Raw genomic sequence first — 16,603 nt, 5'->3', positions numbered from 1 at the left:
CCTTGCTCTGCAGATGCTACTGTCTTCTGTTCTTTTAATAAGCCACGTCTGCTGGAGTAGCCTGGCCTTGGAGTTGCTGACTGTTCCTTCCGCCTGTCCTTGTGCCAGCCAGTGGCGTAGCTAGATGGGGTGCAACACACTTCAGTTTTGCAGGGAGCCTCACCTCCCCCTTCAGTTTTGCAAGGGGCCCCTCCCCCAGAGCCATTCTGGGCAGTGGAAGCAAAATGGAGGTACACCCCCTCTACCTACACCACTGGTACGAGCCCCAGAGGTATGTGTCCTCTGACCAATGGGGAAAGTCCTTAGACTTGCATATGTCTGACTCACACAGAGCACCCTTGTTAACAGACCATGCAGTGTTTGCAAGCGAGCATTCATGTGTGCTGGTGAGCATTTGTGTGTATGAGCATGTGTGAGCATGTGTGTATGAGCATTCTATTCCTTGTGTTGACGCTGTCCTGCGCAGTGGGGGGGGAGTTAGAGGGAATAGTGCATTCCACCCCCGTACTCATTGACAGTCAGTAGCACCCCTGCCTACCCAGCAAAGGGTCTCTTTGTGCCCTCCGAGCATCAGCCACTGGCTCCAGGAAATACACCAAGTGGGACAGGAATATGACTCGGCTTGGAGCAGTGGAGGTGCAAAGCACTGAGTTTTGCAGGGAGCCTCACTGTGGGGTGCAGGCGGCCCCTTCCCTCCCGAGCCATTGCAGGCTGCTGAAGCAAAACAGAGGTGTGCACAGAATGGAATTGGGCAGGGCCTGCTTGCTCACTGCTTTGCACCACCTCTAGCGCCACTACTGCCATAAGAACAGCCCCACTGGATCAGGCCATAGGCCCATCCAGTCCAGCCTATGGCCTGATCCACTGGGGCTGTTCTTACGTTCTTATGGCAGTAGAGGACAGGGTCCATGGGGTGGATGAGGGGGGTAACTTGTACCTGGGCCAGGGTCAAAAAGGGGGCCCAGGAGCCAAAGGAGGGCCTCCAGACGTGACCTGGGACCTTCTGTTTTCCTGTCTCACCTGAACCCACTGCCTCCCTGAGGTGCTGGGGGCTGCCAGAAGCATCAGTGACACCCCTCCACACGGTGACCAATGTGGGAGGAAGCTGGCCTGCTCCAGTGGCTCTTGGCGTGTGGATCTACTGAGCATGAAGGGGGGGACCGAGGACACAGCTGGGGGGAGAAGGATGTGGGTGCACTCAGGACCTTTCTAGTGTGAGCCTAATACGAGGATGCTCCGTTTCTGCGATGACTGGAAAGGTCGCAGAGGACCGAGGAGCGCATTGGGCTGTCCAGGTGCCCGCATCCAGAGCCGGGCTCTGCACTGGGAAGCCTGGCCGCCCTCCCGCGCCCCTATTCTGCCCACCCTTGTCACACACACACCCCGATAAATTCCTCACACCAAACTCGATGCAGACAAGACAGAGGTGCTGTTAGATGAGGTGCCCCCTGCCTGGGTTGGTGATACCTGTTCTGGGTGGGGGTGTAGTCCCGATTGAAGAGCAGGTATACTGTGTGGGTGTTCCTTTGTCGCCCTTCCAGGCGGCCTTGGTGACACCTTTGATCGGCTTTGGCCCCAACTGACCAGCTTTGGTTCTCTTGGAGAAGCCAGCAGCACAAATCACATGAAAACAGCTCTGTGTGTCCAGCCAGGAAATGGCCGAGAAGGCAGCCAGGTGGGCACAGAAGCGCCTAAGGCAACTGCTCAGTTGGCCTTGTGGATGGGCCGGCCCTGCGTGTGACCTCCAAGGTCTTCCCAGTGACTCACAGCCCACTCCTAGGCAGGTCTACTCAGAAGTAAGTCACACTGTAGTGATAGGGCTTACTTCCAGGTAAGTGTGGATAGGTCTGCAGCCTTACATGGCTCCACCCATCCATCCTCTCTAACTTCACAACAGCCCTGCAAGGTAGGACAGGCTGCCCAAGGGAGAAAAAGGTTTTCCAGTGGCTTCCTCCACCCCCTATCCTCACAACAGCCCTGTGAGTTAGGACAGGCTGCACAAGAGAGAAAGCTGGATTTACCAGTGGCTCCTTCCACCCCTTCTATCTTCAGAACAGCACTGCGAGGTAGGACAGGCTGCCTAAGAGAGAAAACTGGGTTTCTCAGTGGCTCCCCCACCTCTACCCCCTCTGTCTTCACAACAGCCCTGCGAGGCAGGACAGGCTGCCTAAGAGAGAAAACTGGGTTTCTCAGTGGCTCCCCCACCTCCACCCCCTCTGTCTTCACAACAGCCCTGCGAAGCAGGACAGGCTGCCCAAGGGAGAAAACCGGGTTTCCCAGTGCTCCCCCACTTCCACCCCCTCTGTCTTCACAACAGCCCTGCGAGGCAGGACAGGCTGCCTAAGGGAGAAAACCGGGTTTCCCAGTGGCTCCCCCACTTCCACCCCCTCTGTCTTCACAACAGCCCTGCGAGGCAGGACAGGCTGCCTAAGGGAGAAAACCGGGTTTCCCAGTGGCTCCCCCACCCCCACTCCTTCTGTCTACATAACAGCCCTGCGAGGCAGGACAGGTTGCCTAAGGGAGAAAACCGGGTTTCCCAGTGGCTCCCCCACCTCCACCCCCTCTGTCTTCACAACAGCCCTGCAAGGCAGGACAGGCTGCCCAAGGGAGAAAACCGGGTTTCCCAGTGGCTCCCCCACTTCCACCCCCTCTGTCTTCACAACAACCCTGCAAGGCAGGACAGGCTGCCCAAGGGAAAAAACTGGGTTTCCCAGTGGCTCCTCCACCTCCACCCCCTCTGTCTTCACAACAGCCCTGCAAGGCAGGACAGGCTGCCCAAGGGAGAAAACCGGGTTTCCCAGTGGCTCCTCCACCTCCACCCCCTCTGTCTTCACAACAGCCCTGCAAGGCAGGACAGGCTGCCTAAGAGAGAAAACTGGGTTTCCCAGTGGCTCCCCCACCTCTACCCCCTCTGTCTTCACAACAGCCCTGCGAGGCAGGACAGGCTGCCTAAGGGAGAAAACCGGGTTTCCCAGTGGCTCCCCCACTTCCACCCCCTCTGTCTTCACAACAGCCCTGCGAGGCAGGACAGGCTGCCTAAGGGAGAAAACCGGGTTTCCCAGTGGCTCCCCCACCCCCACTCCTCCTGTCTACATAACAGCCCTGTGAGGCAGGACAGGTTGCCTAAGGGAGAAAACCGGGTTTCCCAGTGGCTCCCCCACTTCCACCCCCTCTGTCTTCACAACAACCCTGCAAGGCAGGACAGGCTGCCCAAGGGAGAAAACCGGGTTTCCCAGTGGCTCCCCCACTTCCACCCCCTCTGTCTTCACAACAACCCTGCAAGGCAGGACAGGCTGCCCAAGGGAGAAAACCGGGTTTCCCAGTGGCTCCCCCACCTCCACCCCCCCTGTCTTCACAACAACCCTGCAAGGCAGGACAGGCTGCCCAAGGGAGAAAACCGGGTTTCCCAGTGGCTCCCCCACCTCCACCCCCTCTGTCTTCACAACAACCCTGCAAGGCAGGACAGGCTGCCCAAGGGAGAAAACCGGGTTTCCCAGTGGCTCCCCCACCTCCACCCCCTCTGTCTTCACAACAGCCCTGCGAGGCAGGACGGGCTGCCAGGAGCGAGCAGCCCAGAGACTCCCGCCGAGCCTCTTGGGGAGCAGAGTCTCGAGGAGCGAAGGGTTAAGACCGGCGAGGGCCGCTTCCTTCCTAGAGAGCCTGCAGGGAACGGGGGGGAGCGGAGGGGGCGCTTCCGGCCTGAGAGCCTTCCTCCGGGACCACGGGGGTGAGCGCGGGTCTGGGTGTGGGGGCGGGGAGGGGTCCGGGCCCCCGCAGAGCAGCCCCTCCAGCAGCCCCTCGAGGCTGCCCCACCGGGGAGCGCTTTCAGCCACGGCGGCTGGCCGTGGAGCCTCCACGTGCAGCAGTCACAAGCTGAGCCTCTCAGACCGAAGCGGCTGCGGCTCAGGTAGACTGCTGCTGTGCATGGAGGCTCCGCTGCAGCTGGAAGCTGCCTCACCAGTGTGCCTCTCGGGTGTGCTCCCCTCGCCAGCACCACGGTGTGCCTTTCAACTGTCAAGCGACTGATGGCGGTGGCGTAGCTGGAGGGGGGCGGCGCAGCCAGTCTTGCGGGGAGCCTCAGTGCGGTGGGCAAGCGGCCCCTCCCTTACGGCTCCGTTTTGCTCTCCCCGCCGGGAATGGCTCCGAAGGGAGGGGCCGCTTGCCCGCTCCCTGCCAGACCTGCTGCTCCGCCCCCCCTCCAGCTACGCCACTGACCGATGGGGGGTCTTGACTGTTTAACGCCTTGTCACGTGCCAAGAGCTAAAAAAGGCCAACAACCTCTGACCATCAGCGTCCTGCTCCTTGGTTTGTTCCGCTGCGGTGACCTTCGTGGTGTAAGTTCCTTTGGACCCACCAGGAGAAGGGCATGGTACAGTTTTTCCTAAGTAGCTGAAGATGAGTGTTCAATGCTGAAGAGCAATGCAGTGGTTTGTTGTGCTCTGTGTTCGAATCTCGGTGTGATTAGCAACCTTTTTTCCAGGGAGAAGCCCAGTCCTGGAATCATCTTCGTCTCCTGAGTTTCAAAAAGTCTCCCCCTCTTGAGAGACACTCGTAGAAGCTGTTCTGCACTGGTGAACGTGGAGGTCCCGCTGATCACAAGATGGCAGGAGAACCAGACCATCCTTGTCAGAGGCTGCCTTGGAGCGTGGTTTGAGGATGGAAGGGCTGCTCTCAGCGGGCCTGAATCCAGGAAGAGACACTGGCCCCATGGAGGCTGGAAGCAGTGGGGAGTCCCGGGAAAGAACCATGCAGAAGGTCCTGGGAAAGGATACCCTCAGCCCACCTGTGCAGCAGCATGAATGCTTCAGGCGGTTTCTCTACCAAAAGGCTGGGGGGCCTCGGGAGGCTTGCAGCCGGCTCCATTCCCTTTGCCGCCAGTGGCTGAAGCCGGAGCAGCACACCAAGAACCAGATGCTGGACCTGGTGATCCTGGAGCAGTTCCTGGCCATCCTGCCCCCGGAGATGGAGAGCTGGGTGAGGGGATGTGGGCCGGAGACCAGTTCCCAGGCGGTGGCGCTGGCAGAAGGCTTCCTCCTGAGCCAGGCAGAGGAGGAGAGGCAGGAGGGGCAGCAGGTGAGAGTGTTTCCTCCTGGTGGTTCCAAGGTGCTGATGGTGTCTATTCCAGTCATACAGAGTTGAACCCATTTCTTGCTCCATCCCCTTTCCCCTTCCCTGCCTGGGACTTTCGTTCCTCTTTAGGGGCAGGAGCTGAGACCAGGAACAAGAATATCCTGAAGTTTCCCACTGTGGATGAAGTCTCCCAGTGCCCTTCCCCTGACCTGTGTCCGTTTTCTGATTCTTCCCCCAACTCCTGTCTTGGGATCCCCTCTTGTGTTTCAGAACCTGCTGGAGCTGGTGGAAGTTGCTTGTCTTTTACCCGAGGCAGAGAAGGTCTCGCTGGACAGCAGAGTGACACCGTTGTTCCAGTGGACTGTGCAGGAAGTTGGTGAAGGTGCCACTTTGCTGGGTGAGGTTTGGGGGGGGGGAAGTTTTCCCACTTGGTCTCTGCCTCTTCAGAATGCCTGAAATCTTTGATTTTCTCTGTTTTTCCATCTCCGAGTCATTTTGGGGAGATGCTCGGCTTGACCACCTCTCTCAGTCTGAATTTGTGTTTCTGTCTCTGTGTTACCTGGGACCATATTCACAGTATGTGTTTACTTGTACTAAGTCTTGCACAGTAGACGCGGCACAAGCAAAGCAGCACTGCGAAGCATTCCCAATAAGTAGATATTGGGACATTGATATTAAGAACATAAGAACAGCCCCACTGGATCAGGCCACAGGCCCATCTTGTCCAGCTTCCTGTATCTCACAGCGACCCACCAAATGCCCCAGGGAGCACACCAGATAACTAGAAACCTCATCCTGGTGCCCTCCCCTGCATCTGGCCTTCTGACATAGCCCATTTCTAAAATCAGGAGGTTGCGCATACACATCATGGCTTGTAACCCATCATGGATTTTTCCTCCAGAAACTTGTCCAATCCCCTTTTAAAGGCGTCCAGGCCAGACACCATCACCACATCCTGTGGCAAGGAGTTCCACAGACCAACCACACGCTGAGTAAAGAAATATCTTCTTTTGTCTGTTCTAACTCTCCCAACACTCAATTTTAGTGGATGTCCCCTGGTTCTGGTGTTATGTGAGAGTGTAAAGAGCATCTCCCTATCCACTCTGTCCATTCCCTGCATAATTTTGTATGTCTCAATCATGTCCCCCCTCAGGCGCCTCTTTTCTAGGCTGAAGAGGTTCAAACGCCGTAGCCTTTCCTCATAAGGAAGGTGCCCCAGCCTTAGTTGCTCTCTTTTGCACCTTTTCCATTTCCACTATGTCTTTGTATTGATACAATATCAATCTATTGACACACTGATATTGAGACAAACTTGTTTTCAGTATCTCATTTTCAATACTGTGTACAAATGTTTCTCTGGCTCAGGTGGTCGAATGGCCCTGGTGGCTCATCCTGGCTCCTCTCTTCCTTGTGCCGGAGTGGAAGCAGCTTCCTTACACCCTGATCAGGTAAGGCAATGAATGTTGGGGGGCCGGGGAGTGGCCGGTCTGTGTGCTTCTATTTCCTTCACATCTCCTGGGTCCTATAGGAATCTTGGTCTCTCCCTCTCAGTAGGAGAAGTCTGCCTGTTTGGACAGATGCGGATGCCACTCAGCTTCGAGCATTAACCTGGCCATCCCCCCAAAAGATACAGCCCATTCCCCGAGTTCTGGCACCAGCTCAGTTCCCCTTTCAGACTGTGCTTGTGTGTAGAAGGACCCCTGAGTTGCCTGTTAGGAGAAACTGTTACTTTTTCTTTCAGGGTCTGGTGTCCTTTGACAAGGTGGCTGTGCATTTCACGGAAGAGGAGTGGACTCTACTGGATCCAGACCAAAAGGCTCTGCACACAGAAGTCATGGAGGAGAACTGGAGGATTGTGGCCTTGCTCGGTAAGGCTCCCTCTCTTTCTTGGTTGATAGAACCTGTTCTAAAACACTAAAGTCTTGTGTTTTAGTCCTTTTTGCCCACTTCTCATAGTGCAGTTCCTCACACTCTCTTCTAGTCTGGCTGATATTTAATAAAATATTTCCATCTTGAAAAACAAACATAGTAGGAAACATTACTTAATATCAATTTAAAAAGTTGAAAAACAGAACATAAGAAGATAATAATTAATGGATGGACAGGATCGAGAGATGCTCTTTACGCTCTCACATAACACCAGAACCAGGGGACATCCACTAAAACTGAGTGTTGGGAGAGTTGGACAAAAGAAAATATTTCTTTATTCAGCGTGTGGTTGGTCTGTGGAACTCCTTGCCACAGGGTGTGGTGATGGCATCTGTCCTGGACGCCTTTAAAGGGGGATTGGACAAGTTTCTGGAGGAAAAATCCATTATGGGGTACAAGCCATGATGTGTATGCGCAACCTCCTGATTTTAGAAATGGGCTATGTCAGAATGCCAGATGCAAGGGAGGGCACCAGGATGAGGTCTCTTGTTATCTGGTGTGCTCCCTGGGCATTTGGTGGGCCGCTGTGAGATCCAGGAAGCTGGACTAGATGGGCCTCTGGCCTGATCCAGTGGGGCTGTTCTTATGTTCTTAACTTGTTTTGTAAGCCGCCTTGAGTCCCTTTGGGGAGAAAGGCGGGGTAAAAATAAAGTATAATATTAATAATAATTAATAAACAGCTTGCCATTAAATCATCCAAAATTGTGGACAACAGAAAATGACAGAAATTGGAGCCATTGTGTTATGCCAGAAGCTTGGCTAGTGGAAAACCTGGAAGAGACTAAGGGCGCAATCCTATCCCCTTATGTCAGTGCTTTCCAGCACTGGCATAGCGGTGCCAATGGGACATGTGCTGCAGTTGGGTGTCACTCATGGAGGCCCCCTCAAAGTAAAGGAATGTTTGTTCCCTCAGAGCTGCATTGGCCTTATGTCAGTGCTGGAAAGCACTGACATAAGGGGTTGGGATTGCGCCCTAAAGGAAATATTTGTTTGCGCAGTATGTAACTAATCTGAACTGGAGAGATTGATGGATGAAAGGTCCATCAGAGGTTACAAGCCATGATGGGTTTATGCCTCCTCTGGGTTTTACAGGAAGCTCACCATTGAATGCCAGATGTGAGGAAGTGGCAACAGGATACAGGTATATTGTTATCTTGTGTGCTCCCTGAGGCATCTGGTGAGCCCATGTGAGATGCATGAAGGTGGACTTGATGGCCTTTGTCCTGATCCAGCAGGTGTCTTATGTCACCTTGTTGCAGTGTTCAGAGAGAATAAGCCCAGAAATAAAATATGCAGCTCGATTTAATAAAAGGGGTCTTGAATTAGGTTCAGATTTATGTTGTGTAGTGAACTCAGCTCCCTCATAGGAAGAATTTTAAGAAAGGAATAGCTTCCAAACCAAAAGGTTAAGGATTTAGTGTAAAAGCTAGATGCCAAGTTACCCTGGGAGATGACTGGGGATTTCTTTATAAATGTTTCCCTTTATTCTGAATAAGGATTCAGGTTGTCCAGTCTTGCCCTTCCGAAGGGAAAGTAGTTAAGGCAGAATAAAACAACTTGCTATTAAATAATGGTAGATCTTAACAGTCCCTCAGCTGCAAAGAGGAAAGGAGGAGAAAGGATTGTAGCCAGGGCTTTGAAGGGGAAATCAAAGGAGCCTAACACACAGTGATAGGTACAGGAGTCCAACGTGACTTTGCATGGATTCAGAGGATCTTAGTAGTGTGGAGACCCTCACCTCACAAAGGAGAAACAGTGGTTATTGCATCACAATCAACAGCTTGCTGTTGGAATGCATTAAAGTGTTTTTTTTTTTACACTGCCCACCTGCGACTCTGGTGCCTTGCTCCACAATCCTCTGCCTGCCTACTCAGAAGTAAGTCCTGTTGTGTTCAATGGGACTGATTCTCATGTGAGAATGGAAGGACTGCAGCCTTAATCTAATTACTGGTGAGTCTGAAAGGACTCCAGGCACCTCTGTGTTGGTGAGGGAGTTGAATGGGATCTAGGTGGGCACACAATTGAAAGAGCACCCTGTGACAAGAAGTGAACCTTAATGCAGCGGTAATAATTGGGCTCATGATAATGAATGTATTGAGCCCGAAACGAAGCCACATTTACTCACGAGTAGGCAAACTTGCCTTAGTTCTCAGAGAACTCAAGGCAGGCTGAGAAGACTCCAAGGACGTCAGAATGGTCCTGATCCAATGAATGCAGCCCCCAAAAACACCCGAGAAGGAGGTCCCCCCTCCCATCTGCGAGTTTATGGAGCCCTATGGAAAGCAAAGCAGCCTCACGGTTGCATTTACTCGCAAGTAGGCAGACGTGCCTTGGCTGGTGGTCAGGCCAGGCAAAGGGGAATGTGAGGATACCAGAATGGTCCTGATGGAACTGGAGCTCAACAAAGGCTCCAGAAGGCAGCCTCCCCCCCCCCCCCCCCCCACTAAAAAGGACAAAAAAGAGGCTTGAATGGTAAGGGGAATATTTTCTATTTTGCACTTGTAAAGCCAGGTGGCTCTTTATCTTGATACGCTTGAAATAACTTGAAATTACTTTAAAGTAGGCACTGGGGAGGGCTGGAAATCTCACTGATTCTTTTGGGGGGGGGTTGTTATTGCAGGCAGACTACATTGACCACTATGGGACTTACTTCTGAGTAGACATGCATAGGATTGGGCTCTACAAGTTTTCAAAATCACTAAAATCAGAATTTGGAGGACTAACACCATCATGCTATATATCAATCAATGCGTCATTTCATGCAGAATGCAATGAAACAAACCACATTGAAATATCTGTGTTCTAACAGAAGGTACAGCCAAAAACCAGTGAGGGCGGGGCGATGGTGCATCACCACACCCACCACCTGAGGCATTCCCCGCCCACTGCATGGGGTGACGCGCAGGCCTCCCGCACCGGGTGACGCAAATCCTAGTGACGCCACTGGGAGTGGATGAGCCTTCTGGTCCCAGCATGCCCCACTTGGAAGAAGGAGGCGCAGAACAGCAGTGAGGGGAGGGGGATGGAGCACTTGAGGATTGCACTGCTTCACCTTCAAAGCAGGCTGGACAGGAGTGGTGGTAGCAGTGGCAGGTGTGAACCCCTCCATGTGTGTGCACAAAACAGAGGAGGAGAATTGGGGGGTGCCACATCCTGGTCTGTCCTGAGGTCACAGAACCCTGACGTACGTCCTACTCCTGACAGCAGCACCAGGTGTCCCAGCAGTGTCATCCCATGGCAGCCCCCAGCAAGAGGACCTTTGCCTGGCTTCTCATCAAGTGCCACTGAGGCAATGCCCTCAGCACTTTCTGAAGGAGATGGTGGACCTGGTGCTCACCTCCCATGTCCTGTCCACATGTCCTTGCAGTACCTGTCCTTCTGGTTGGCAGGATGTTAAGAGTCCTGTTGCTTGTCATGTTAAGAGAGAACATGTGTTTGAGCTCCCACATGCAGAACTGTTGATCTTCAGCAGGACTGTGGCATTGTGTCCCTTCAAGCCATGCCTTGGAACTTTGAGGGGCTTGTAAGGAAGTGGTAGTCTGCTTCTCAAACCTGGAGGCTGCACATACTCATCACGGCTTATTTCCAGTGATGGAAATCTTAAATCTCCTCCTTAAATCTTTCCAATCCCCTTTTAAAGGCTCCTGGGCCAGGTGCCATAACTACAACCTGTGGTAAGGAGTTCCGCAGAATAATTACAGTCTGGGGCACCTGGAAGGCTGTTGAAACAACCTTCCCTGGCTTTGTCCTCAGTGTGGCTGCAGGTGATGTATCTGGCCACTTCCTGGTGCTTGTTCCCTCTCGTTCTGTTTCTGCTATTTCCCAGGAAAGAGCTCAGAATGGCAGTCTTGACCACCCTTTGCTTTGTTCTAGAGCAGTGTTTCTCAGTCAGTCGGGTCACGAGCCAATACAGGTGGGTCCCCCTTCATTTCAATATTTTATTTTTAATATGTTAGACTTGATGCTCCCATGCGATGTGACTGCATTTGGGGAAATGCGAGAGACCTATACTTTGAACAAGCTACTACCTCTGTGAGGCAGGTGAGACTGAGAGCTAGTAACAGTCATGACATGAAATGAATAATAACAATGGCCAGAAAATAAATGCAGTGAATATTTCCCCACAAGCAATGGATGAAATTCTGCATCAAATGGTAGATAACATGATGGTATTATTCCTAAAAGCCACAATTTCCAGAATTTTGATCACTAGGGTGTCACCCCCGAATGTCTAACTGACCTGTTTTGAGTTAAGGCAGTGGTTCTGAAACTTTTAACACTGGGACCCACTTTTTCTAATGACAATTTGTCTGGGACCCACTGGAAGTGATGTCACAGCTGGAAGTGACATCATCAGGCAAAATGAAATAAATAATTATAAATAATTAAAGTAAATGGAAAGCTCTTCAACCTCTCCAGACTGAGAACAAAGTCCAAAGTCCAGCTGAAATGTCTGCGTGACTTCCTCTTTGCCGACGATGCAGCTGTCACTACCCACTCTGCCAAAGATCTCCAGCAGCTCATGGATCGTTTTAGCAAGGCCTGCCAAGATTTTGGACTGACGATCAGCCTGAAGAAAACACAGGTCATGGTTCAGGATGTGGACTCACCTCCCTGTATTACAATCTCTGCGCATGAACTGGAGGTTGTCCATGACTTTGTGTACCTTGGCTCAACGATCTCCGACACTCTTTCTCTCGATACTGAGCTAAACAAACGCATTGGTAAAGCAGCTACCACGTTTTCCAGACTCACAAAGAGAGTCTGGTCCAACAAGAAGCTGACAGAACGTACCAAGATCCAGGTCTACAGAGCTTGCGTCCTGAGTACACTTCTGTACTGCAGCGAGTCATGGACTCTTCACTCACAACAGGAGAGGAAACCGAACGCTTTCCACATGCGCTGCCTCCGACGCATTCTCGGCATCACCTGGCAGGACAAAGTTCCAAACAACACAGTCCTGGAACGTGCTGGAATCCCTAGCATGTACGCACTACTGAAACAGAGACGCCTGCGTTGGCTCGGTCATATTGTGAGAATGGATGATGGCCGGATCCCAAAGGATCTCTTCTATGGAGAACTCGTGCAAGGAAAGCGCCCTACAGGTAGACCACAGCTGCGATACAAGGACATCTGCAAGAGGGATCTGAAGGCCTTAGGAGTGGACCTCAACAAGTGGGAAACCCTGGCCTCTGAGCGGCCCGCTTGGAGGCAGGCTGTGCAGCATGGCCTTTCCCAGTTTGAAGAGACACTTGGCCAACAGTCTGAGGCTAAGAGGCAAAGAAGGAAGGCCCATAGCCAGGGAGACAGACCAGGGACAGACTGCACTTGCTCCCGGCGTGGAAGGGATTGTCACTCCCGAATCGGCCTTTTCAGCCACACTAGACGCTGTTCCAGAACCACCTTTCAGAGCGCGATACCATACTTTCGAGACTAAAGGTTGCCAACAACAAAGTAAAACAAATAATTAAATAAGGGGAAGCCAGCCCTGTTTCACCAAGTGAATTTTCCCCGTAGCCTGCCTGCAATAACACCCCACAATAAATAAATCAGTGAGATTTTCAGCCCTCCCCAGTGCCCACCTTACTAGCTCAAGCCTCTGTTTTATTCTTTGGGGGGGGGGGGCTCCTTTCTGGAGCATTTGTTTAGCTACACTTTCATCAGATGGGAACCATGCTGCTAGCGTTGTATTCCCCTTTGCCTGACTTGACCAGAAGCCAGGGCACGTTTGTTTACTTGCGAGTAAATGCAAGCATGTGGCTTTCCTTTCTCCTTTTTGCTTTCCATAGGGCTCAATACATTCGTCTGCTTGGAGGGAATGCCTTCCTTCTTGGGTGTTTTTGGAGGCTGCTTTTATTGGACAGGGACCATTGTGGTGTCCTTGAATTCCTCTCAGCCTGCCCTTTCCAATGGACTAAGGCATGTTCGCCTATGCGCGAGTAAGCGCTCGATATGGCTTGGTTACGCTTTGGCTTGGTTAGGGCTCCCCGCATTTTTTTGTTTATGGTTTTTTGGCCATACCATTTGATGGAAAGGAGATATTTCATTCTGGGTTTTTGCATCGCATTCAGCTGGAGATTCCACATCCAACGGTATATAGCATGATGGGGTTACACCAAACCTCCGCGACGTTGGGTCATTTGTCGTGTCACCCCCCAAGGGTGGTAGCTGGAGCGGACTGCCCCCCGCCCCCCACTAGCTATGCCAGTGCTCTGCAGACAGCCCAAGAGGGGCGAACAGCCTCCTGAGGAGACTCTGCCTCACTCCCTTCTTGGGAGACTCTTCTTTGTACTGCTGTGATGGGACTGTGAATTCCTGTGGATATTTATGATGTGCTGGTGTTGTGCCTACTTTGTGTTGCTTTGTGCTCACCATGAAACAGAAAAAGCTTGCAAAAAAATACATGTTCAGGGGAATATTCAGTATTCAGTCCATCTGTTCTGAGTGTGGAACCAGGAGTCTCATGGCCCAGGACTAGGGGCTAAAGCAGGGCCAGTAAGCAGGCAGGCATAGAATTGCTTTCTTCCTTATAGCCCTCCCCATCCAAGCCTCCCCAAGACACCCTACTCTGTCGTGAAATAGACCCTGTCTGCTCCTGCAGGTGGCAGCTGGGAGTTCTTCCTTCGCAGTCCAGAAAAATGCATCTGACCTTGGACAGGAAGAGGACGGGTTGCTGAGCCTCTTGGGTGAGGCTGGAGGTGTTTCCAAGTTTGAAACACCTGCTGGGCCAACCTCAGCTCTATTTTTGCTTCTCCCTTAAGGGAGCTCAGCGCCTCTCCAGAGCAGGGCTCTTTGACCCATCAGAGGGCGGTGTGACCCACAGTGTGGAAGGAATGTCTCCATTCGCGTGATCTCTCTTCCATTCTGCATCCTCCATGCCTCTTTTTGCCATGAAACAGAGCAGTGATGGTGGGAAGGAGGGCAGATAAGGCCTGGGAAGGGGGTGGGTTCGGCTTGGTCCGCCTTCTGGCTCAATGTGAAGTTTTGCCAACATTCTAGCTGGTGCAGGTCCATGTTGACCCATGGCAGCTGCTGGGGGTGACCATGGGGAAAGGGAACAAATGCTTTCTTACCCCAAAGAGGCCTCCATTGGCCAAAAATGGTCCTCGGGATACAGTGGAAGACAGGCCTACGCTGCTGCATTATCACGTATGGATTTAGTTAAGCTTGGTCTGCCTGAGCTGGGAAAGGATATAGGTTGAGACAAAGGGAATGAAATCCACATGCATAACTGTGTAGGGGCTTTATATTCCCCTGGGTTTGAACCAGGTGTCTCTTCTTCCTGCAGAGCATATGACACACTGCGAAAATGAGAGGGACCCACCTGGAATGTTGTTGGGAAGAAACGAAGAGACCCTTTGGGGTTGGGAATGCCCAAGGGGGCAAGAGGAAAACCCCACAGATGAAAAGATGGAGAAATCAATTCCTTGTCTGGGAGGAGCTCTCCAGGAACAAGAGAAACAGACAGAAGAGAGGGGGAGTGAGCGTCCTGGCAGCATCTCCACAGAGGGAAAGCTCCACAAAGCCTGGTTACTTGAGGAGACCTCCAGTCAGAGCAACATTTCTGGATGTGGAACATCCAGTACAGGGGGAAAACCATACCTATGTTCGGAGTGTGGCAAGAGTTTTGCTCGGCGTGATCACCTCAATTTGCATGAAAGAACACACACAGGAGAGAAGCCATATGAGTGTTCTGAGTGTGGAAAGAGCTTCAACCAGAAACAGTCCCTTAAAAGACACCAAAAGGTTCACACAGGAGAGAAACCCTATGAATGCACTGACTGTGACAAGAGCTTTAGGCAGAAAGCACACCTTACTGGACATCAGGAGAGTCACACAGGAAAGAAACCTTATAAGTGTTCCTTGTGTGATAAGATGTTTAGGCAGAAAACTCACGTTATTGCACATCAAAGAACCCACACAGGAGACAATCCTCATAAATGTTCAGAGTGTGGAAAGAGCTTCAGGTACAGAAAAAACCTGGCACGTCATCAAAATCTTCACACAAGTGGGAAGCTACATAAATGCTCCAAGTGTGAAAGGACCTTCAGCCGCAGTGATAACCTTAAACTACATGAAAGAACTCACAAGGAGCAGGGGGAGACCATCCCATGCAGTAGTAAGAGCTTGGGGGAGGAATCCAGCCTTAAATAATGCAGGAGAAGATGCCACGTGACTGTCTGATTGTTTCAGCCACAGCACAGCAATTCCTTCATAAGAACATAAGAACAGCCCCACTGGATCAGGCCATAGGCCCATCTAGTCCAGCTTCCTGTATCTCACAGCAGCCCACCAAATGCCCCAGGGAGCACACCAGATAACCTCATCCTGGTGCCCTCCCTTGCATCTGGCATTCTGACATAGCCCATTTCTAAAATCAGGAGGCTGCACATACACATCATGGCTTATAACCTATAATGGATTTTTCCTCCAGAAACTTGTCCAATCCCCTTTTAAAGGCATCCAGGCCAGACGCCATCACCACATCCTGTGGCAAGGAGTTCCACAGACCAACCACACGCTAAGTAAAGAAATACTTCCTCTGTTTTAAAGAGTCCACACAGTGGAGAAAATCCTGCTGGAATCTCCCACCCTCATCGGTTTGGGGACCTTCATGGTAGTTTTTAATGGAATGCTTTAGTGGATTGTTTCTGTGGTTTGCATATTTAGGAAACCATGGAGAAAACAGGGATGTTCCAGCTTTTTCCATTGTGCAACGGAAGCCATTGAGTCCTTCTCCCAGCAGCGAAGCTGTTCAGGGATTCTAGTTCTGGCTTTTGTGATAACTTGGCTGAATTGGATTTTTGGGAACTCAGACAGAGGACTGTGGGTGAAAATTTAGTTCAGCTGTTGGATGTCGAGGAAATGGTTTTTCCAATCAGTGGGAGTGTAAACTGTGTTTTCTACATTTATTGTGTTCTTTTTAAATTAGGTTTCTAGCTGGGTTGGACTCTTTTCAAAATCAGAAACTGGGATATAAACAATTTGCCTTAGAAATAAATGGGAGGACTGATTTTAAGGTACACATTTTATCCAGTAGTTGCTTATCTTAATATTGAAATGTCTCTGCTTGCTAATATATCAGTGTATATTTTTCACTATGTGTCCTCTTTATTAAGTTGCAAATGAATCTCAGTGCTGCTGAAACTTAGAAAAATGTTATGTAACCTGTAATTTGTCCCCACATAAGAGCCCTGCTGGATCAGGCCAAAGGCCCATCGAGTCATAAGAACATAAGAACAGCCCCACTGGATCAGGCCATAGGCCCATCTAGTCCAGCTTCCTGTATCTCACAGCGGCCCACCAAATGCCCCAGGGAGCACACCAGATAACAAGAGACCTCATCCTGGTGCCCTCCCTTGCATCTGGCATTCTGACATAACCCATTCCTAAAATCAGGAGGTTGCGCAGACACATCATGGCTTGTACCCCATAATGGATTTTTCCTCCAGAAACTTGTCCAATCCCCTTTTAAAGGCGTCTAGGCTAGATGCCAGCACCACATCCTGTGGCAAGGAGTTCCACAGACCGACCACACGCTGAGTAAAGAAATATTTTCTTTTGTCTGTCCTAACCCGCCCAACACTCAATTTTAGTGGATGTC

The 16,603-nt window shown here is 51.4% G+C and overlaps 1 protein-coding gene across 1 annotated transcript; it reads left to right on the top strand.

The window, feature by feature from the left end:
• Positions 1–3,685: 3,685 nt before the first annotated feature.
• LOC136640425 (zinc finger and SCAN domain-containing protein 30-like) lies at positions 3,686–16,062 on the top strand. Its single transcript, XM_066615555.1, has 6 exons — positions 3,686–3,727; positions 4,481–5,073; positions 5,341–5,467; positions 6,436–6,518; positions 6,812–6,938; positions 14,288–16,062. Exons 2-6 carry the CDS (start codon positions 4,657–4,659, stop codon positions 15,151–15,153), a joined length of 1,620 nt encoding a protein of 539 aa, XP_066471652.1. The 5' UTR covers positions 3,686–3,727; positions 4,481–4,656; the 3' UTR covers positions 15,154–16,062.
• Positions 16,063–16,603: the final 541 nt, after the last annotated feature.

This window comes from Tiliqua scincoides, chromosome 2 (genome assembly GCF_035046505.1).
Source record: "Tiliqua scincoides isolate rTilSci1 chromosome 2, rTilSci1.hap2, whole genome shotgun sequence".
In the NCBI taxonomy this organism is placed as follows: domain Eukaryota; kingdom Metazoa; phylum Chordata; class Lepidosauria; order Squamata; family Scincidae; genus Tiliqua; species Tiliqua scincoides.
This window is presented reverse-complemented; position numbering and strand designations above follow the sequence as displayed.